This window comes from Thermobia domestica, chromosome 18, assembly GCF_964235325.1.
Source record: "Thermobia domestica chromosome 18, izTheDome1.hap1.1, whole genome shotgun sequence".
Taxonomy (NCBI): domain Eukaryota; kingdom Metazoa; phylum Arthropoda; class Insecta; order Zygentoma; family Lepismatidae; genus Thermobia; species Thermobia domestica.
The window spans coordinates 94018067-94043155 of record NC_137471.1 but is presented as its reverse complement, the minus strand read 5'-3'; the positions used below and the strand labels follow the sequence as shown (position 1 = coordinate 94043155).

The 25089-nt window shown below is 33.6% G+C and overlaps 1 protein-coding gene across 6 annotated transcripts in view; it reads right to left on the bottom strand.

The window, feature by feature from the left end:
• Positions 1 to 25089, bottom strand: part of Mp (collagen XV/XVIII-type protein multiplexin) — a 1211252-nt gene that overhangs the window by 64510 nt on the left and 1121653 nt on the right. For 5 of the 6 annotated variants that reach the window (XR_014129286.1, XM_081746990.1, XM_081746991.1 and 2 more), the window contains 5 exons: positions 21942 to 22050; positions 14437 to 14525; positions 13069 to 13098; positions 6685 to 6855; positions 4607 to 4724 (listed from right to left, as the gene is read on the bottom strand). Coding sequence is in view for 5 of the 6 variants with exons in the window: in XM_081746990.1 (XP_081603116.1) it covers positions 4607 to 4724; positions 6685 to 6855; positions 13069 to 13098; positions 14437 to 14525; positions 21942 to 22050 (517 nt within the window). In the remaining variant the exon portion in view is untranslated. The remainder of the gene's footprint in view (positions 1 to 4606; positions 4725 to 6684; positions 6856 to 13068; positions 13099 to 14436; positions 14526 to 21941; positions 22051 to 25089) is intronic. The other variant, XM_081746994.1, reaches the window with a different exon arrangement.

Here is a 25089-nt window from a genome sequence, read left to right as displayed (position 1 = left end):
CTCAGAACAAGGTATGTTAAAAGGTTAAAAAGTATTTATATATTATATCAGTTGCGTGCAGTGCTGTTTCCGATTGGGAAACAGGTCACAAATGGTGAAACATCCTTCGGCATTTCATTTCGTTTTTACATGTGCTTGGCCAACAATGCAGCTGATCGTTTGCCAGTAATCAAGGATCAAGGGAATCATTTCTACACTTTGCCACCATGAACCCAATCTTGAGGGGCTGAGGGGACTCTGTTTGTCAGAATCAGAATATATCTTTGCTTCGATATATAGCGAGGAAACATACAAAAATACCTTAACCCCCCGAAAGTTATACAGAAATGGACCCCTTCTGGTGTAACAGTATTAGAAATTGCTACTTTTTTTTTTCTTCAAGTAATATCACAACAAGGGGAGAACTGAAAATTCCGTGCCATTTCCTTAGATATTTCCTCTGCTACAGAGCTGCTTAGGTTCTTCTGATTACTGTTGAAGTTCTAGCAAATGTAGTTGCATTCATAAAAGAATTTCCAAGTTTCATATCATATTTTGAAAATTCAATAGTTTAATGTAGTAGCGTTTGTTTTTTTGACTTGCTACCCTCTTCATGTCTTCTAAGTTACAATTCCTGCTTTGCTAAAGAAAACCTGAAGCACTAATCAGACATTCTCTTTTCCTCTTCGTTTTTACAATTTCATTATATTTAACTATATTATATTGATGTTACTAATTTACTTAAGTATCAATCCTTGTGTAATCGAATTTTTTTTTAATGTAGTAGTTGAGTGGAGATAGTCTTAGGACTATTCATGATGTCCACTATTTACATGAAAAATATTAATATCAATTAATTCTCAGACATTGTAAACCCTTTTTTAGGAACGAACTAGCATGACTAATGAAGTAACTTATTATTTAATGAACGCCCAATTAACAGATTTATAGAATTATAGTGACTACTTTGGGAATGCCTACTATAAGATTTTGTTTTCGTTTAAAGTTTTGTAAGTTGAGAGGTATGTCTGTTACTTAACCTTATATTATCATAAAATTCAGTGTACCAAGAGGACTCAATTTCACTTGGTCAATCGTACACTGGCTGGATCATTTCTGTGGAAGAGAATTTCCGAATTCATGTACTTGGAACATTTAGTACTCCCCTGTTCCTTTATCGTCTTATTTGCACAGATTTAACTAGGAATATGAAACCTAAACTTGCACATTTTTTTTTTCAAAAAGTGATATAATATCACATACAACGTTATACTAAAGGTTGAATAAATCATTTATTCTTTAGCAAATTAAAATTACATAAAACTGAACTGTATGAAGTGCCAAATTACACTATGCCCAATACAGTAGCAGGAACAGGTCAAACGCACAGCTTTCTCTAGCTTCCTCTGTTTCTTGCTCTATTCGTGTCTGTTCGGGTTTATTTGGAAGAAAACATCCCTCGCACCACCGACAATAAGTGAATGTTGAAGGACGTTGCACCCTTGCAGAACAGACGATATGGTGCTTGTATGCAGTAAGGCAGCGAAGGAACTTTTGCCATTAGAAAGTGTAGGGTTTAGAATAATGTAAATCATATTTAGAAATGGACAAAAGGGAGAAAACAGGCTGTTCCGTCTATTCCATGGAGAAATTGCTATTTATGATATAACTACTTGTGTATTTAATAGTTACATTTAGTCGAGTATCTTTCTTTATCCTATGTTACGTTGACTTAGAGCTAAGAAATTTAGGTGCGAAATTTGATATACTGTATATAAAAGAAGGTGCAATTTCAAATGTAAATGTTCATACAAATAGTAATCAAACTAATTACAACGACTCAAAATTCACTCTGCATTAAACGTTTGAATAAAACAAGTCCCAAACCATGGTTATTGAAGTCACGAGTCCAAAAAACTGTTAAAACTGAACATTCAACAGTTCAATGTTTTCTTTCAGTGAGGATTCTTTTCCGGTTACTAAGTAAATATTTATTTGTATATAAGAACTTAACATTACCGATTGGTAATAGCTATGATGATGTTGCCTCCTTGCGTTATTTCCTATTCAATATTTTTCGCGTAACAAGATTTCACTAATGAAAAATAATTATGGTGTTACACACGTTCGGTGTTTCTTGTTTAATTATTTTAGAAACAAAATGCGGCGAGGGACCACCCTCCCCTCAATAAATAAATAAATAAATAAATAAAATAAAATAAAATAAAATAAAATAAAATAAAATAAAATAAAATAAAATAAAATAAAATAAAATAAAATAAAATAAAATAAAATAAAATAAAATAAAAGTGCAAGATGATGATATTGTGAAAAGGTGCAGAAACGTGTAAAAAGTTGCTTGCATTGAAAAAGAATGTGCAGAAAGGTGCAACAAAAACAGAGGTAGGAGTGTCCATTCATGTTTTCTTTGCAAGACACTCTAATTAGGGCATTTTAATAGAAACAAAAATAAAGTGCAGCACCTGACATTGCTAGGAGACATGTGATGATGTTTAACTGAATAATGGAAACTCTTGTACATTCATCCCTCGTTTTAACAGATAAAAAATGGTAAATTTCAGTCCGTTCTTACCGATTGTCCGTGAGTTCCGTGTCCGAAGTTCTGCAGTGGCTAATATCCACAATTACAATACAAGAGAAAAACGAGCAAATACAGTACTGTATTTTAAACTAAGAGCACCATTTACTCTAACAGTGTAACACCTGTACACTGTAAATACACACTACAACACAGTAAATTCAAAATTTTAGTTTAAAATCAGGACTTGCAAACTGAATTGGCTGTTCCAGATTTGTGTGTTAATTTCGATATCCGTTGAATGAAGGTCCGTAAAGCCAAGGGATGGATGTATATTGAAATAAGGTAGTTACAATTATAAGTAATGTCCAAGAGTTGAGGTCTATGTTGTAAAAGATTTAGAGACCTAATAGATGTTATGATAAAAATGAAACGAGTTAATAGGGATACGTTTAGCTTATTACATGATTCATAGTTCTAGTTCTTAAGTCCTATTGTGTTATTCTCATTGAATTGTCTATTCTAAATATTAAAAGGAGGTGTCCTGCAAGAGTGATTCTTAAATAATAATAATAATAATAATAATAATAATAATATAATAATAATAATAATAATAATAATAATAATAATAATAATAATAATAATAATAATAATAATAATAATAATAATAATTATTATTATTATTATTATTATTATTATTATTATTATTATTATTATTATTATTATTATTATTATTACTACTATTTCTATTAGTACAACAACAACAACAACAACAACTACTACTACTACTACATACAGCAGGAAGAATTTCATCTTGTCAAACTTATCCGAATTTGAACAAATTAAAATTGAAGAAAAAGAAACCCTCAGAGATCTGAGCAACTATGCATTGCATCCCAGATACTGAACGAAAGAAAAGTATTTAGCTGTCGTTGGTGTTCAAGTGTGTGATGAACTACGAGACATATTAAGTGGATATGCCTTCAACTTAAACGTCTGAAGATTTGAAACTTGTAATAAAAGAACATTATTGTAGAAAGACGAGTGATACTGGCAAAAGATACAAATTCCATTTATTGAAGTACAGAAGGATCACAGGCTTTCTAACTCAAACAGGGAAATGTGAAAAGATTAACCAACAAATGACATCTTCTATTAGATTTCTCAATATAAAATTATGGCTACTAGGATCAAGCTCAGAAAAGCGCTTCATCCGTCAATATCTGAATCTGTTTCTTAATATTAATTACTAATAAAATATTACTTACGAAATTATTCGTTGTTATCGCTGATAGTACAAAAATATTTTCTGCGTATACTAAAGCGTTTTGTCTTATTGATCACCTTTGTGTTAACACTCAGAGAAAATGTAGCAAACTTCAAACTTGCAGTATGTTTACTTGACTTTCTTACATTAAACAAAATTTTCATTGTTTCTGTTTTCTATTTCTTGGCAACAAACATCATGAAGAGTTTATTGCTGAAATACCACGGTAATTTAGTTTGAATTCGTAAAGAAATTTTCAACAGTTGAGTATAGTGATTATATATTATTACTATTATTATTAATTATATATTTTATATTTTTATTATTATTATTAGTGATTATTATTTATATATTTATGTATTTTTTCATGATGTTTTATCCTTGCTCAATCCATATTTGTGATGTAACGTAAATTACGAATTCAATTGTTTTTACTTGTGTTTGTTTTTTAAATATGGTAGTTAATAACATAATTTATACATTTAGATATTTTTCGAAACCTGAAATTTGTGTCTATAAGAAAATACGTATTACATAGCGTTAGTGCGTTATAGAAACTTATAATCTTACACTATTATGATTTGTATTATTATTAATGAAAAAAAAAAAAAATCAAACAAGTGTATCGCGATGCTGCGGGTGTTCAGGAAAGTATGTCGTCTGTCAAAAGAAGTTGGAAACCATTGATCTAAGCTGAAGATAGGTTTTAAAAAATGAGCGTCTGTATTTGAGAAAACATTGTCATAGTGAATGTCAAACATATATATGTATTTTACCAGGTAGAGAATATATATAAACCAAATAACACACAAAACGCCTACCTTTTTCTCCTTTAGTACCAGGACGACCGTTTTCACCAGGAAAGCCAGGTAAACCGTCAATTCCTGGAGCTCCAGGTTCTCCTTTAAAGCCTTGCGATCCTTTGGCCCCTTGGTATCCCTAATTGCACAAACACTTAATTTTAGAACTTATTACAATGACGTTCATTTGATGTGGTTAAGTTTTATAGTTTAAAATTAATCGGTAAACAAATTTATGGGGTAAATAAAGGATAGAAATACAAATAAAGCTCTGAGATGGCTAGAAATATCTAAAATAATATTGTTTTCCATAGATGGCACAATACAAAAACACACTCTGATAATAACAGTAAAATATTTGTAGTTCATTCACAGATAATATGTCTTCATAACTTTGACAAGAATTGAAGTAGTGCTTATAACAATAGAAGTTTTTTTTTCTTCTAATATGTGTGAACAATAATCCTGGGAAATTTTTGTAAATTATTTGGAAACAACTGAAATCACATAAATTGATGATGAATTCGCAGGACAACAACCGCATCCTTCTTACCTTTTAAAGTTTTTGACGATGTTTTTACACCTGAACATTTTTGCATCAAGCGAAATTTTTCATCCCAAGCAGGTGTGTTGGGAAGGAGATCAGTTTAAAAATTGGTTGAAAAAGTTTGAATAAAAAGAGAAATGAAAAAATCACTTGAAGTATTTTCAACTTCTAGTGAACTATATTCCTTTCCAGATCCAAAAATCTTAGGTGTAAAAATACCGTATCATCACAAAATTTAAAAGACAAGAATGATATGGCAATTATCATATAATTCATTTTCAGCATAGAAACTATAAAATATTAGTTTCTTACAACTATTTTTTTCAGAGTAGTAAGTCAATATGTATCTTATGTTTTAAGCTAATGTATAATAACTATTGTATTTTGAAATATACGATGTATTTTAATATAATCAAATAAAAATCTATAAAGTACTTTTTTTATTTTGTGCTGTTTCATTTTTTTTATGTTTAATAAACTGCTTTCGTGCAATAAAATAGTACAAGAGCCATACTTATAAAAATCAATGAAAAACTCCTACAGACATTTATACTTTTGTAAGAAGAAATAAATATCGAATTTCTGAAAACAAGGAAGTAATACTTTGTTCACACATTTAAACGTATGTAGAAGTATCAGGAGATATAGAAATATGATTTTTCTTTTATAAAATCTTACTGATTTGGTATTTGAAGTAAGTCTGATATCATACAGCACATTTAAAAGTTATATTGAAAAAAACACAAAATTTTGCACTTCACAGACCCAACATGATAAACTAAACATTATATTTTTATTATTGAAGAAACTCCATACTGTTATTGAGGTTACATAAAAATATGAACTTCACTGAATTCTTAATAAAGGTGCAAAGATGCTAGGTTAGCACTAGAAAATTAGAACAGTTTAATAGGCAGAAGATATCTAGGAGTTATAGAATTGTAAGTTAATGCAGTTACTATAGTGCATTCAAAGTATTAGGCAAAATCTACAATACAATATTTGGAAAGTTATTGAGGTAGTTAGTATGATTGTATTATTTACTTACCATTTTGTATTCGAGAAGTATTGTAGTCTCATGTTTAGACATGAATCCAAAATATCTGAGGTACATAACGCCTTACTTCAATTCAATCTTTGAATACTTTTCCGCTCATTTAGGTACCCAATAGTATCGTTTTCGCCAAGTAATACTGATACTACATGAGAGAATTTCGACCAGAAAAAATAATAATTTATAAATATTAGCATTTGCCATGAGGAGAATCCAATGTAGTTCTGCTAAATAATAACAAATCTTAATATAAATTATGTTTATATCTCAGTGACAGCTTATGCGTGTATGCTAGAGTTATAGAACCTCCCTGTAGACTCTAATAAGAATATATTTTTAAATTTGTTAAAATGCAATATTACTTTATTACTGTGATAATTAAAATGTTATGGTTCTGTAGCATGGACGCACAAGTCGCCACTGACATGTATAATTCTTAACCTAATAACATTACGTCCTTACAAAAACCAATGTTCTTAAGTTCTATATTAAACTTACCTGTTCTCCTTTGTTGCCCTTTTGACCTGGATACCCTCTTTCACCTTTATTTCCTGGGTCGCCTCTTTCTCCCTTAGCCCCCGGGAGTCCCGGAACTCCAGGCTCTCCTTTGGGACCAGGGCTACCAGGTCGACCTAATGTTGAACCATAACCAGTTCCTAAGATTGATTCCTGAAACGCCATATTTGTCAGTTAACATTATCACGAGAGGTTCATATGATGATTTCGCAAAGTACGAGTATGATTTTCAAATTAACGATGCAGGGAAATAATGCTACGTGATAACATAAAATCTGTAGTTTTTTTTTCTGCTTGAAACATTACCAGGTTACGAAATATAAAACGTACTATTGTTATGTGTGAATATTCTTACAATTATTATTAATAATAAGTAAAATTTGGCAATTACAGTCTTGCACATAGCATAAGGAATTAAAATGTAGCTACTGCTTCAGATAACCTGAATTTTCATAGGACAAGTTCTAACTAAAGAACTCGGTCTTATGACGGGTATATGCCACAAATACCCAACATTTGTGCAATTGTACCGTGTCCCATAAATAATCTGCATTTGTGAGATTTGTAACATGTCTACATAATCGGCTCTTCTCTCTAGTTTTGCAACCACGCGTAACATTTAAAACTCTTCCGACATGTTGCATACGATTGCAATGGATGAGTTAAGCATGACGTATTTCCGCCAGTCCTTCCGGCATAATTTGTCTCCGGTGGGTTCTAAAGCCATGAGCTGTAGTTATATTCTATGTTGTCCGATTAACATTATAATGAAAGAGAAAAATTGCACTTTTTGTTTACTTTTTGAAAGATGATGATAATATTAGTATTAGTAATAATCATTATTACTAATACTAATATTGTCTTGACCTGTCTTCCCTCACGTTTCTATTCTTTGTAAATATCTCATGATTTTCTGATATCCCCTTTCTAGTGGCACCCTAGGCTAAAGATGGTTTAGCCTTTTTTGTTAAATCACGCTCTACTTACATCGTGAAATATAAAAATAATTGAATTACACATTCATATTTTACCGTACACATTTGCAATTAGGACACTCAAACAAGAATAAACAATAAAATTATATTAGTAAATATGAGGACTGAAAAGAAAGTACTGGCAAAATCCAATCCAAGAAAGTATTGGACAATACTGTCGCCACATTACATATGGATATGCGAGGGAGTTGCTATTCTCAGTACATACAGTGCAAAGAGACATATTTACCGCACTTACAATGTCGCTCGTGGGACGTGTGCATACAGGTAATTTGATTCATTTTCCCGATTCCTTTCAATTCATTACAAATACAGATTCGTTTCTCTGGATAGTATCCTTTGGTTTCGGTAAGTTGTATTGTTCCGATCTCTGTGATTTTCTAATTTGATTCCTCAGAACAAGGATTTGATCTTTCCTCTGGTTCGAATTCTTTGGTTTCGATGAATTGAAAAATTACAAAATTTCCAATGTGATTCTTATTTTAAATCAAACTAGTCAAATCACTTTTACACCACCATCTTGGTTTGCAGAGGAAATGATAGCAATCTCAAAGCATGTCTGCCCATTCTGCTACATGAGAATACCCGTTGTTTTAATGCTTCTCTTATGGACGACTTATTCCAATGGTGGAGATCCTTGGATTCCTCCATACATCCCATATATGAGCCCATGTGATTTTAATCTGTTCTCCCAACTGGGGAAACCAAAGTGAAGGGAACCATTTATAGGACAATATCTTTACACCAGAGACACCATTCTGCATGTGATATGGTGTTCTATCGTGTATATCAATAACAAATGGTAGTGCCTCGTGTACACCAGGTGAAGGAGTTTGATTAGAATATTGGAAGTAACTGAATATTATGCAACCAATGTAACTAACTGCGTCAGTTACTGAAACTCCGGTAGGTGACAATGGTGGTAGGACGTAAAATCACCAATACCTGTGACTATCGAAATCTGCACCCAGCGTATTAAGTTCCGGCTGCATAGAGAGTTTAGATGTAACTTCAAATGTTTTGGATAGTTGGAACTCCCTTTAGGTCGAATGGAAATTGTCTTTATTAATTGGCTTGTTACCTTTGGAAAATTTCTTTTTGTGTACAGAAGGAAAGAAATGCAATAAGTGATTAAGTTACATTTAATTTTAATATTAGTTAATATGGAAATTGTTCGTAAGTATAATTGGGAATTTTGGGAAGGGATTATTATCAGTTTATGTGTTGATGCAGGCCATGTTAACCATTTGCAAGAGAAGTACAGATGAGTCAAAAATTTAATGGATGGTCTTGCTATCTCAATCTAATTGGCCTGTGTAATTCGAAATTGATAGCAATTCTGTTTCATTGATTATTTTCTGACCTAGTTTATGGAAATCAAGCCAGTTTTATGGTCTTTTCGTATTTAGTTTGATTTTGAAGAAAGAAAAATAGCAAAGCTGAAGCAACCTTGCCTCGTAATTTTCCTTAGTATTGGAACCTTCAGAAAAAGCAAGAGGGGGAGAGAGAGAGAGACAGAGACAGACAGACATATTGTACAAGATCAACTTTATGATAGATCATTTAAGACAGAAAAAGTGTTACGTTTACTCCTTGGCAATTAATTGTCATACGTTTCTGTTAAATATATATTCAGTTAAAATAAATAATTTTGTTATCCAAACTCCCGTAAGATTTGATTGCAGAGAAAAGTTGTAGCGTAGATTCTTGCCCTGTTTGAATAAAGAAAATAGTGAAAATATTTTCATACAAGAGCATCTCTTTGACCGTTAAACTCGCTGTGTGACCGTGAAAGTGCCCTACTGTAGGATTTGACAATTGATCCTTCTTCATTTCTATTTTGTTATGAAGGGAGAAGGAAGGCTAATCAATCATCCATAGCGTAGATTTGCAGCTGGCACGATTATATACGTTACGATTACACGCAACAGGGTAAAATCTTCGGATCAGAGTAATCGCCTTTAGCACTGGCGTCTCTGGCATGTAAACTTTGGGGGCATCAAAGAAAGTGATTTAAATAGTAGTACCTAGCCCAACTTGTTTATTTATCTGTGATTCCATTTGTAACCTTTTTGCTTACCTTCACAGACTCTCTTTGTTATAATCGTTTCATAGCCTGAATATTATATTCCAAATAAATATAATAATTATTGTTTATATGTTATTCTGTCGTTAGTAAATAAATTAAATTAAATAGAATATTGAACATTTTGTGCTTCAAAATATTGGGGGGACGCGTTCCCCCGTCCCCCCGCCAGAGACGCCCATGGCCTTTCGCATAGGTGACCCGGATTCGATTCCCAGCGGGAGCTCATTTGATTTGAATCACACTTTAAGCAGTATGTTCACATCTCATATAGCCTCACTGCTGAAAGGGGCGCTAAATTCAAATCCCCTTCGGATGGATCAGCTCCATCAACGACTTCGATTCTTAACTTTTGACCTCCAACATCCTGGCCAAAATTGTTGTTGGCCTATCAAGTAGTTCTTGAGATGTTTTGCCTCCCAGACGGACGGACACGCGGACAGACAGAGTAGATATACATATAAAGGAGTTTTAGTTTGGTAAGCAAAACTCATATAAAATGAGACTGATACTTGTGTTCAGCGTCTTCAAGTAATAGGGCAGCGGGTCGTAAGTATGGCTAGGGATTACATGTTAACATTTATACGTTTTATATAATAAACGGTTTGTACTCTATGGAGGTATCGCCATGACTTTCTTTCCAACCCTCGAAGGTAATGTACGCACTATCCTGTAGTTCAAAGTTATTATACAAAATAAATTGAAAATACGCCTACCAATGTCTTAAAGCAACACCCTCAGTTTATTTACTTCGCCCATGATGGAACACTGCATTTCTATATTAGATGGGAGTGACTGCATATGCACCAAGGGAATTGCACTGCTTCAGTTTATGCGTGTCCAGTAAGCGTGAAATTAAGCTTCTTTCTTTTATATGCACATCGTGCTATTTTTGTCTTTTGTGCTGCATTCAATAAGCACATTCACTTACAACAGCTATTCTTCTAAATTTACATTTAAATGAATAGTAAATTCAGGAGAAAACTAGTATTTATATCTCCTTTATTGTTGATGACATAAACAGATTATTTACAACGACTCAAAGGGTATGCGAAACTAGATGTTACGCGTGGAGATAAAGCTTATACGCTCATATTCAAATACATGGGTATTTACAGTTTTGCGAACATAATCTAATTTGTTTTGATCAGTTTCCTGATCTTATTCAAGAAAGTATCTATCACTGTACAGCTGTAGAAGAGAATGGACAAAGATACAGGAATGCATAAGGAATACAATTTTCCAAACTTTTTGATATCAGATATATGAAAACAAAGAAAATTCCCTTGTATTTTAATTTTCTTAGTAAGATCACTCACTCACTCACTCACTCACTCACTCACTCACTCACTCACTCACTCACTCACTCACTCACTCACACACACACACACACACACACACTCTCACACACACACACACACACACACACACACACACACACACACACACACACACACACACACACGCACACGCACACACACACACAAAATCTAAGCAGCAATTTGCCGCACTCAGCTACACTTAGAAATAGTAAACAATCTTTCATATAACCTTTTTAGTGTAACAATGCTCTGCTCTATGCAATTATCGTTAACAACAATTTTATTTCAGAGGGTGGACTGGAGACGAAATTCTCTGTGGGCTATATCAATGAGTTATCGATATTTTCACAGTAACACTTTTACCACGCGTGCATTCAAATTAACCCGAGAATGAAAATATCTCTAATTCTTCTCTACAACCATCTATCTTGGGCAATGATTGCTAAACCATCGGTCGCGAGCTACTAGTAGCTCGCGAGGACATTTTCGGTAGATCACGTTAACGCTCCGGTTGGCTAACCTTGATTTCTTCATTGAGCTGACGCTAACGACAGAGAGCGCTGACGACAACAATTGCTTGTTTCTCCCGTGCAACTGACATTGTCAGCCTCATTTCACAGTTCTTTGTATACACGTAGGGTTGTGCTCGTGTGTGTATTAGACATTTGCTAACTTGGATGGTTTGATTTTATATTTACTAGAAATGTAAGTTTATAGGCAATAAACAGATGAAAGATTTTTAAAAATGTAGTTCTTTTGGTTGGTAGCTCACAGTAGTATTTAAAAACAGTACGATAGCTCAGAAGCTCCATTAGTTTGACGATCACTGACCTTGGGTAATTATTTTTTATGTTACTATTCGATGTTTCTTGATTTCGCCACATTACCTTGTATACGAACTTTTCTAGGTCTTTCTTGTCTCTTGGTACCAAATAAAGGATTGCTTTTGTCCATGATCGTAATTTCTTCTTTAAATATGTTCGTTATTGTGTTGTCACAGAAGATATTTGGGATTTCGGGTACCTTGAATTTAACACATTACTGTCTATAACACGTGTTGCCTATATACCTAGTTATATTACAAAAGTTTGTTTCCTGACTACATACGCAATGGAAAATATGATTCATATTTTCCTCTACTTTTATGCCTGAGAAGATAGGATGTCCAATTTTCTCAAATTCATTTCATGAATTTAGTTTGCCCGCAGCGCGCACAAACGCTATTAATAAAGCAAATGGGAATCCAAAACATAATCAACATTATTTTCCAAAATTCCGTCGTGAATACTTATCCTGGAAAATGTGGAAGATCAGACACACCATTTTACTGTTCACGACGACAAAGGCAGATACTGGGTGGTACTATAATACATCAACAAACTGAAGAAAGTGACACTAGACAGGAATTAAAAAAAAAAAATCTATTGAACATGAGTCGAAAGCGGCACCGTTTTACCGTGAAAGACGTTGACAAACCAGCTATTTTATTGTGTCATTTTGCGTATTAAATTGACATTGTGGATCTTGACCTATGACAGAAGAACTTGAAGCGAACACATTTTACGAAAGAGAAATACAGAAGCAATTAGTGGAGGCAAATGTTTTCCTAAAATAAAAGAACTGTCGAAACGCTTACGTGGAAAGCTCTATGGTTAAATTTGAAGCATGTCATCCATTCTAGATATTAAGTTCCCCTTTCCTATCATTTCTTGCAAAGAGAACAAAGTCACAAAGTTAAAAGCAGAGATGTTTCCCGTTTTTATTTATACTTTTGCTCTCTCAGATCAAAAATCAAATAGTGAACTTTTTATATTGTTACAATTATTTAACTTCTTAGTATCTAGGTTTGATATAACGAACGCTCTCCAAAGAATTCTACTTATTAATCAATACACACGGATAGTCTTATAAAATATACTTACATCTATTTTACACAAATATTACCATATCCTATGCGACTTACCTTGAACATACTGCGAGGTTTCCAGCTAGGCTAATGCAGCATGAATTTGAAGGAAAAAGAAAGATCACAGATCAGGAAAATAGGTCTTTACTATTGTTAAAATAGAAGAAGAAATTAATAAATTAGTACTAAGAGATATAAGCTATAGATAAGAGAAATAGATTTTTCTAACACTATTTCATTCAGGAACAAAGGGAAAAACTAGAATAAGGAAACTCAAACAACTTACATAATTAGATACAATTACAATAAATAATTATATGGATAACCACATGTTTTATAGTTGAAGATTAACGGTTGTTAACCAGGTGACATGAGAATGTGTTATTTTGTATAAAATCTCAAACTCTTTCAGTACCTCAGATGTGATATACTTACTTAAATTTCAATTTAATTGATCAGTTTTTCCTATATTAAGCTAATGAATGAATTATCTCTTACACTTGACCCAAGTTCGTTTAATAAATCTAAGTTTACTTGTCTTTATTAACTTCAGTTTCATTTAATGGATAAACTTGGAACGTATTATCTTGTATTGCATTTTACAATTTGTCGTGTAATTAATTATTTTTTCCTTTCTCACTATTAAGTTTCGATTAAAATGAATTTTCTCTGGTACTTTATTAAATTTTGACTTAATGGAAACCCTTTTCGCCAAGATTCGATTTAATGAACAAATTTTTATCGCCTTTTAATTTTGACTTAATGGATATTTTTTTCCCTTTAGAAATTACTAAATTTGGGATGAATCTTACCTTTATTGTTCATCAGGATTTGGTTTGATTAATTAATTAATTAATTTACTCTTGCTTTCTATAGATTGATCTAATAAACAGTGCACTACTTATTACGTGTCATAAGTAAAATAAAAGCCATTTTACAGAACTTAATGAAATACATTCTACACAAATTTCATTCAAATATCTGTAATTTAAAGAGTTCAGTAGCTTATGAAATGTTTGTAAGATCACTATTACTTGCAAGTACTTGTTAACATGTAAAACTGAGAATGGGAAATTTTCAAAGGATAAATAAAAACCATAGTTCCTTAGGTTACAATGCAAATAGTGACATTTTAATATACGCGTAAAGCTTTACCCTTTAGATATTCCATAGCGAGTTCAAATATTTTAATAAGTTTTCCCCTTTCGTTCTCCTACAATTCTATTTTTATTAAAATGATTGTCTAAACATTAAGATTCTCAACAATTATGCTACTACCAAAAGTAATCACACTAATATGGAGAACCTTATGATACCACTAACAATACAAAATATTTATCTTTATAATTTCTTTTACTTTTATCCCATATGTTAGCAATAAGCTTCGGTTTTGAACACTGGAACCGAGAATTTTTTTGCACTTACGTCAAAATTCGGAAATTCTGATGATCCAGGCGGACCTGGGGGACCAGGTGGCCCAGGGATTCCAGGAACTCCGTCGCGACCAGGTTCACCTACAGAACAAAAAAGAATTAAATGTTGTTTATTATTATAACTATAGCAATATTGTTTTTCCGCAAAATCAAACACTACGTTGAAGCCAACATGTCAAAGGATCATCTGCGAGTTTAGTCGTAAGTCGACCAGAACTAAGTCTATTAAAAGGTTAACAAACAAGGAAACATAATATTACTGGACTTAGGACTGTCCGTGCTTGGTGGTGCAAATTGAGAAATACCGTCTTTCCAATTGTGGGCGTACGGTTAGCTGGAGAAAATGTATCCAAAACCATAGAGAAGAAAGCTATGGAAATCAGTTTTGATCGTCTGCACGGCGAAATAGCCAATTAACGTTCAATTTCGTGGTAGGAAGTTGGCGTTGTCATCGGTTTTCGCACGTGACATCACGGGTTGTCACAGTTATCATATTTTCACATGGCTTCGCTTCGCCTGCCTATAACAATAAACTCAGTGCGGAAGAGAATTCTTCTGCTACATATCTTTCTGCTACTCATTTGTTTCTGCTATTGTTGTAAGTTAAAATAAAAGCATCCATATACCAGGCTGTCCCAGAAGTCATACGCCATTAACACACTGAGCTGAATGAAGTGAAGTTTGCGAGGATAGGTGCGCTGCCAGTGAAATGCTGTTGGCAGGTATAGAAGACAAGTTCGTGGAACTAAGTGAAGGCAAGCACTGGGTGCGTAGCAAGCGTTCCCGTGAAGTCAAAGTGGACAAGATGAGGGGGACCAAATTGGAATTCGTGCAGTGCTACGATTTATTATATATATATATATATATATATATATATATATATATATATATATATATATATATATATATATATATATATATATATATATATATATATATATATATATATATATATATATATATAAAGAACTAACACAAGAAAGAACAGTGTAGGAAATTTGTCACGTGGAAAATAAAGAAGTAGTGAATGATCGACAGCTTCCCGTTGATGTGAAAAAATTACTTCAGGTGATTTAAGCCTCGTGTACAAGCTCCACACGGGAAGATCTTTGATGGACATTAACCAACCTCTGCAGGATGCTGTGAATGCTGAACAACAGCCCAGTACACGTATGTTAGTTAGCAAGAGTAATTGGGCCATTCAAATCGACAGTAAACCGTTATTTGCATAACGTGGATTACACCAAAAACAACCTCGACTAAGTCCACATGAGGTTACAGAGGTGCAGCGCACTGCAGAGTCGCAATGTGACAGATGGTACAACCCCTGTAATCTTTGGTTTTGGAGAATTGTGACGGAGACAAGAAGTTGATGTTTCTGAAAAATCCTGATAAACGTGAATAGTGGGTGAAGAGGACAGGAGGCCATAGCCCATGTGAAACAGGAGAGATTTGGGGAAGGTTCATGCTGTGTGTTTTGTATAATACTGGCTGAGTTGTCTATTTTGAGTTTACGCAAAAGGTCGTGTTGTAGAAGGTGAACTGTAGTCTGATCAATTACGCCCAGTGTATATCATTCTGATTGATAAATACTAGACGTTAACGAGGAAGAAGGCGGTACTGCTGCAAATTGGCAATGATTTGAGACATTGGTCTCGAAGAGTGATCAACACGCTGGCTAAACTTGGCATGTTGTTACCGTATCTCGCACATAGTCCGGACATTGCACCATCATATTACGCTTTGCTTCGCTCTCTCTCATTTCCTATGTAGTCGGCAGTTGAATTCATATAATGAGGTGTGTTCTGTCTGTCCCAAATTTTCTTTAATCCTAAACCTGTCACCTGGCAACACCGGCAGATTGTCTTGTTGTAGCAGAGATGTGTGAATTTTATCGAACATGGAGGCCTGTACTTTGCTGGATAAGGCATTCCTTTGTTTCTGATATTCTGTGTTTCATGTTCCTCCTTGTCTGGTGCAGGACTTCTGAAACCGCCTGGTATTTTTTTCTTTAATTCAGTTTCTTGGACCCTGTATCTAGGTTTGGACATTGATTTACCTCATTGTAGTCCAAGAATCTTTTACTACATGTCAGTCGACGATCAGATTCAAAATTTCCATACAGTTGATGTCGGATCAGCAGGTAGTTTCTTCGTCGCAAGTAGTAGGTGCTACTGAGTTCTGGTTACGTTAGATTTCAAAGTTTTCGATGCCAAGTGTTCAACGTGATGACGACATACGGAGCTCGTGGTAAGACACAATCATCAAAGAAAATGAATAGTGGACAAAAAGCAACTATTAGGAGAGAGGGTTTGTCGAACTTAGATGATGATTATCGTAAAGAACCGTAGTGCTAAAACAGCAAAACTAACTGCAGAGCTCAACCAGTACTTGGAATGGCCCATTTCTATAATCACAGTCTGACAAGAGCTCTATAGCCACTATGGAAGCGCAAATAAACAAAGAAACTATGGAAGCGCTGTCGGGACATAGACTTTTCAAAACACATTTGAAAAGATTAAATATTGAAAATGACGAAATGTGTTCATGTGGAGAAATCCAAACAGCTGAATACATAATATAGAATTGTAAAAATTACGTAACTAGTGAAGAAATAGGGAATCTGAGAGATGAACTTAGTGATGAAGAATGGACTAGCTTATGGCAAGACAGAACAAAATTCTTACACTCAAAAAATAACACAACACGTGTTGAAACCTATGGAATGAACGAACCCAACAAAGAAGGTAATTGAACAAAGAGCACTTTGAAAAGACACAAATGCATAAAACATCAAATTCTAACACAAGCAAATTCAAAGTTCTGGCAAACACTCACGTCAGAACTATAGTACAACCTTATGTTCTTTTTTATTATTTATTTGTTTATGTTATTTCTATAACCTTTTTTTAATTATTGTGTGTATGTGTCAGTGTTGTGAGTATTAGTGTAATAAACACATATGAAAAACAGTGTAATAAATGCATACGTAATCATGGAAGAAACAAGAAACTACAAGACAATCAACACGAAAATGAGAAGATATTGCTTTTTACACTGTATCTTGTTTTTTTTTTTTTTATAAATACTTTTATTTATTTAAATTTGCTTTCAGTGGTAAACGGGTTGCATAAAGAAGAAATGCCTGCATTAATGATGAAAATGAAATTCAAATTAGGAAACTAAGAACAAGAATGGAATCAGAAAGCTGCATCCCAGTTATTTAAATTATGTATTCATCACTTATCTTCTTTCTTTCAGGTTATTTTCTGTACTTAAAAAAGGATAAATAAAGAAAAAAGAAGTAAAATGGCATGGTTTTAAATATCAGATCCCATGCTGAAAAAAAAGTGCCTCACCTCAAGTTTGACAACCGAGAGATAACAAATTAACATCAAAGTATAGGAGAGAGAATAAAGGCAAGCAGCAGTTGCGTCTGCCATCCATAAGTCCGAAAGTAATTGGCCAAGGCAGGGGAAAGTGGAGGCTTTAAAAAATGTTTCTAAAAATTCCTTGCCTTTATGCAACATATTGGTTATACGGATTTACATAACATCAAAGAATAAATACCCGGACAATAGAATTTCTTTCTTTTTATCCAGGTTCTGAATTAAGACCCGGTAATGATAGGTGCTTACAGCTAATATATAATATTATTCATTATATCTTTAAATGTACAATTTTACAGCGAGTGAATTGTACATAAAAACTAATGATTCAACATTTATTAGAGAGGTTGTATAAATTGTCAAGATTTAATTGAATTGTGCATAATTATTTTCACATTCTATTATTATTATTATTATTATTATTATTATTATTATTATTATTATTATTATTATTATTATTATTATTATTGTTATTATTATTATTATTATTATTATTATTATTATTATTATTATTATTATTAATAATAATATTATTATCCGACTATTATTATTTTCCAATCGAAAAACGACCATTAGGAAGACACAGGTGCAGATGAGAGAACAATATTAAAATGGATCTCGCACAAATAGGAATACAAAGTAGAAACTGGATCCAGTTATCTAAGGACAGAAGTGAATCGAGAGCTTTTCTGAACGCGGCATTGAACTTCCGGGTTCCATAGGCCATAGAGTTAGTTATTATAATGATTATTATGCAAGATTATTCTTTCAAACAGTAAAACATTTTGTGGACATTTTGTCTCGAGGAGACTTTGTTCTATGCATTTGAAGGATAATTTTGTCATGGATTCTTGTCCCTGTACTTAATACAAAAACATAGTTCATAACCCACTAGCCAAGAAACGAAAATAATGTTTGAAGATACGTAGAATAAAAGTATCATTACTAAAATTTTTAATATTACAATGCTCTTTCAGCACCTGTATGGATGAGAAAAGGAAAAAAGAAGAAAGGGGAAACATAAACGCATAAGTCATGGTGTGAGGTTGGGGATAAGAATAAGAAGAAAATGATTAAATCATGATGACGTATCAGAAAATGTTTTCCTATTTTGAAATGTATGGATGCTACACTTCACTCAAAGGCTAGCCAGCTACCCTATCGAAACTAACTGAATAAACGGTTTTAACGAAGTGTTTGTTTACATTGAATAAACTTGAATTCTAAGTGAAAGGACAAGATGTCGAAGGAAATGTTGATACAAGACGAATCGATTTTTCCTGTTAAAAAAAAAAAAAAAAAAAACAAGGAGTGGAAGGAATAAATGTGTTAAAAAAGACAGGTGTGAACTAACAACAGGTGTCAGAAGTTTTGGCTGAGTTTCTCTTTAATGAATTGTTTGCTTAGGACATCCCTTTCTTCATACAATATATATATATATATATATATATATATATATATATATATATATATATATATATATATATATACGTATGTGTAAAAATTGTAGGAAGGAAGAATATATGCAATATTTCCTCTCCAAAAACCAAATACCCTAAATAGAGAAAGCCCTAATACCCAGAATAATCAACCCAATGGTACTTTTTAGGAACTATATGTTAATTTAATTCTTAAATAGGTTCTTAACTTCACAATTATATGTATCAATACACAGAACAAAATATATATAGAACTGAATTTAATGCAGAGTGGAAACAAGAAAAGGCATGACACATCAGACTATATTTTAATCATCGCTTGGTGGGCCATGTTTCATGTTCTCGACACTATTATGTTAGTACCCGTAATCGTAACTGATCCAGTGATGCTAGCCCATGGGAAAAATTACAGTTTGTGGGATTTTTTTTACATTAAGTTCTCGAATTTTCGTAGAAATTAGTAGCATATATGGGATTTTTCATACATTTACTTCATCGACGACAATAAAATTCTCTCTGAGCGGGAGGTAGACTACTGATTCTTCAGTAAACATGAAATCAGTATACTCATTGTCAGAGTTTGGTAATGTAAAATGTATGCTATGGAAGGGACTTATGCAATGACTTGAGAACCTCAAAAACGAGCGTCAAGAAACGTATTAACAACGATGGTGTTAAAAAAAAAACGAGTAACCACCCACTTCCAAAACGCTCCATACGAAATAACTGGAGAATGAAACTTATCTTGTTTAGTTTCGTTACATTCCATTGAAGATTACGACACAAAAACATGCTTGAAATACTAAGTTCTAACAACGAAATGTATTTATTTTTCATCACCATTTTCAATTAATTATTTTAATTATGAGTCCACTTGTATATATATAGAAGAAAGTGAGCAACATACAGTAGTTTCACTTTTCATATTTACAGAATTTGTAATTTGGGAAATTTCAAAGTAAAATGGGAATTTCTTCCTCTCTAGATGGGATTTTATAAACTTTTAAGCTGGCATTAGTGAACCGCTCGTGAATGTTAAGATGGCTGTCATAAACTTGGAAACTGAAGCCGGGACACTCGTTAAAATATTCGGTTTTAGAATAAGTTACAATTACTTAACGTGGAATACTAATTGTCTGCCAGTAATACACTGTTGGATTACAATAGCGGGGAATTACATATGAAGAAAACCGATTTTAACCCGATTCTCAAAAGTGCTTGATTTTAGCCTCTAACAAATGATTTCGCGACTGCCTACCTTCCTCACACAGTTCAGAACCAAAAATTTCTTATATAGATGTATTATCATATTATAAAATATTTTAGATAGTCTTAAGTTATATTAAAAAAAAAAAACTATAGTAAACTACCGATTATTCACAAAACTGTGTGACGAAGTAAACGCGGATAATCCGTAAAAATTTCTTATATAGATGTATTATCATATTATAAAATATTTTAGATAGTCTTAAGTTATATTTAAAAAAAAACTATAGTAAACTACCGATTATTCACAAAACTGTGTGACGAAGTAAACGCGGATAATCCGTAAAATGGCTGAAAATGCATATAAATTAAGAAAATCCTTTTGAATTTTTAAATTTACGTAGGGACCTACACATACAATTATGACTTAATAAACAGTAGTTTTCTGCACTTCAAGTTTGTTGGTTTACTTTTTCACCCCAAAAATTGTACTACTTTGTGTGTGTGTGTTTTAAAAAAATTTCTTTATTTGTGATTAAAGTTTTTTATTATTAGTTTTGTTGATTTTCTACTAATATCGTAATTCATTGTCCAGAAAAGAGGAAAAGAGTCAATAAAGATTACGAATAATCCGCCCGTGGATAGTCGAGAGTTTTCTGTAATATAGGGCTAATATAAATGATTTATTCGTTTATAAAAGGCTACATTTTCAAAAGTAGTATACGCACAAACATGCGAGATGCACGAAAATAATCACAAACTCACCGACTTTTCTGTACTCTCTACAAATGTTCTATATGTGCCTGTTTAGTCCAGACGGTAGTCGATCTCGTTCCACACATTTTGTAGCGTGCAGCATCGATGTGTTCACTGAGCTCGACTAATGATTATGGTAGTGGGAATACACAACACAAATTTGGTGAGTTTGCGGCTATTTTCATGTATCTCTCACGTTGTATGTATAATACTTTTGAAAATATATCATTTTCAAATCGAATGAATCATATATAGTAGCCCTGTATACATTTTCCGGGGTCCTATCACTATAAAAGTAAGGTATACTAATCTGAACTTTTTTTTTCAATTTTAAAGTAAGTATATTGATATAGTGATGTATGCTCAAATCACTTTAATAAATATAAATTTTGTTTCGAAGAAGACAATGATAGAATGATCTATAGAATATTCTGATTAATAAAAATGGTCCCTACATGAAAAACGTTTGAGAAACGCTGTGCTAAAAAGCATTTGATACAACATGAAATGAGTTTTTTTTTTAATGAAACAATTTTGATCCCTACATATTATATTATTACAATGATCCTTTCAGTAGTAATCAAGAAACAGAATACGTATATATTCCTATTTGGTCAACCACTTTGGTATTGTGGAAATTCCCTAATGTTCTGCTATATTATGTCATTATATTGTACTTAGAACGTAGTTCTCATCAAACAACTTACCCTTCTTTCCTTGGAGACCTTCCGGACCAGGAGCACCAACTTCTCCTCTGTCTCCTTTTTCCCCTCTGGGTCCCGGGGGACCTCTTTCGCCAGGAGGTCCAGGAAGTCCCTGAAATATTTAACAGAAAAGCCGGATTTGAGACAATGGTCTTAAATGTTAATGAACTTCATTAATTAGCGCCATACTGTTATGGAGAACGTGTGACAGAAAGCAACTTCTACAAAGGTATAAAAGCTGTTTATATACTGTATATAGTACATTTAACATGCCTCAACTATTAACAGATTTCTACAAGAATAATACGATTATTATACAGGTGGTTCTTATAAAATCTTACATTGTTGACTACTGCTTCATATTTGAAGTATAGAAATAAAAATGTTTAGGTTTTTATTAAACTCACTGTTATAAGGGTAGTTATGATAACCATGTGTTGAGTAAACACTTTCGCAAATTGAAAATGAAACCTACAATTGATCAATGGTTAGAGTTATGCTACAAAATCGGGCGATTCCATGGCTTCAGTCCAGCGACTGATCATCCTAATTAAACAAAGGTTTTCAGCTTTTCCACCTTCATTCTTTTCTTATGATTCTTTTAATAGTTTTCATTATGAATTGATTAACAATTTACCTGGACGCTGTGAGAGTAAATACAGTAAATAAATAAACAAATAAAAGCTGTAATTTCGTCTGTATGCAAATTTTGTTTATTTACAGAGTTTAGCACTAGGAAAAAAGTATGAAATATATCAATGAAACTTTTGTGTTGGAAACTTAAATAAGACATTTTAAGGGAACAAAGGGGTTCAAAACCATTGAGAATTCTGGGGAGATTTACTCTTACATGCAAACTTTCATTTCTACACACATACACAAACAAACAAACAGGTTTTAGTGCATAAAAAAAGGTTACATTAGCTGCAATAACTTTACTATACGATACTTCTGATTATTTCCAATTAAGGTTTCCTTTACAATTTCAAATGTTCAAAGTTGGAAAATAATAAACAGTAATTAATACACAAGGATTCTTGGCAATCATATGTGATATTAGTTGGGTGATGTATGGTCACCATATTGTTTTCTATCTTCTTTAGTTGTGGGTTTTTACTAGGGATGCAAAACCGTTTTTTTTTATAAAAACCGGAAACTGGTTTTAGGAAAACCGAAATCCGAAAAACCGACATTTCAGTTTTCTCCAAAAAAGGTTCGGTTTTTCACCGAAACCGGTTTTTCTCCAAAACAGGTTTCGGTTTTCTTCAAAACCGGTTCGGAAACTTTTGGAAAACACATAAGACTTTTTCTGTGGAAACGGAATCGGTTTCCGAAGAACAACGAAACACTATTCTGGTCAGAAATAGAACCAATTTCGAAAAACTCCGGAACTGGTTTTGAAGGAAACCGAAACCGGATCCGGTGGAAAACTGAACAGGATTTGGAGAAAACCGGAACTGGTTTCGATGAAAACAGAATCGGCTTTAAAGAAAACCGAAACCGGTGTCGGTGAAAAACCGGGTTTTGAAAAGTTTCAAAACAGGTTTCGGTTTTCCTAAAATCCGAAAGCCGAAAAACCTGTTTTTGTGCCCACCACTAATTTTTACGGAGACCTTCATCACGTCTTAAGATTGTGAGTCGATACAAATTTGTGTCATGATTTTGAGTTAGTCAAAACTCAATGACATCACCAGAAATGGAGGAGTGTTAACCATTAATCTAGTGTACTAACACAAATAATAATACAAAATAAATACAGGGTGTCCGAGAAGTCCTTCCCTGATTACAGAAATTGATAACTCAGGCTAGAAATAAGATAGAAATATGAAACTGGTGTTGAATTGTTTACAAACTATAAAAGTTTTGGTCACATCAGTACACTTCCACATGAGCACCCTTGGTAGCACGTAGCACATCTAGGCGATATTCAATTTCCATCCACACATTAGCCAACATCACTGGAGGGATCGATGCAACGACTGTGGTTATTCGTTGCTGCAGGGTTTCAAGATCTGGTACACGTGTTCGGTAGACCTCATCCTTGACATAACCCCATAAAAAGAAGTCTAATGGGGTTATGTCAGGAGAGCGTGGAGGCCAAGCTGTTGGTCCATCACGACCAATCCATCGCCCAGGAAATGTCCTATCGAGATAGGCACGGCCGTCCAAACCCCAATAAGGTGGTGCACCGTCTTGCTGAAAAACGACATCGGGGCGATACTGAAGCAGCTGAGGAACAGCATACAGCTGCAACATATCCAGGTACACTGCAGATGTGATGGTATCCTCAGCGAAGAAGAATGGCCCGATAATTCGATCGTGCAATAACGCGCACCAAACATTCACCTTTGGACTGCCTCTGGTGAACTCCCTGACCTCCCTGGGGGGTTCTGAACCCCAAATGCGTACATTATGGCGATTCACTACTCCACTGACAAAGAATGTCGCTTCGTCGGAAAAGGCAATTCGTCTGAGATAACCATTATCGTCCTCAATACGTGATAGCATTTCGACCGCAAAGTCATATCGACGTGTACCGTTGTCGGGCAACAAGGCCTGAACGAGTTGCACTTTGTAAGCACGAAACAATAAACGTTTGTGTAAAATGTCATGGATAGAGCTTTTTTGGCATCTGTAATTCACGTGAGGCCCTGCGCACCGATTTCTTAGGACTTCTCAGAAAAGACTGCCGCACAACCTCCACCGTGTCTGCTGAGGTTCTTGGTCGACCAGACCTCGGAAGGTCAGCAACCGACCCTGTGTTCTTGAACTTCTCATACCAGGCTTTAATGCTCTTGACATCAGGTGGAGTCCTCCCAAATGTTGTCTGGAACTGTCTCTGCACCGTGGTTGGTGATCGTGTCTCATGGTACCACAGGACACACTGTGCCTTCTCCTGGTTGGTTGGCATGGCTTCTTGGGCTTCTTACTTACGTACTACAAACCTAAAAAAAAAAAAAAAAAAAAAAAAAAATTGAGACTTGGTAAAACAGAACAAACCTAACACAGACAAAAACTTTTATAGTTTGTAAACAATTCAACACCAGTTTCATATTTCTATCTTATTTCTAGCCTGAGTTATCAATTTCTGTAATCAGGGAAGGACTTCTCGGACACCCTGTATTACTTTTGTAGAACTTCTAGTAATTTA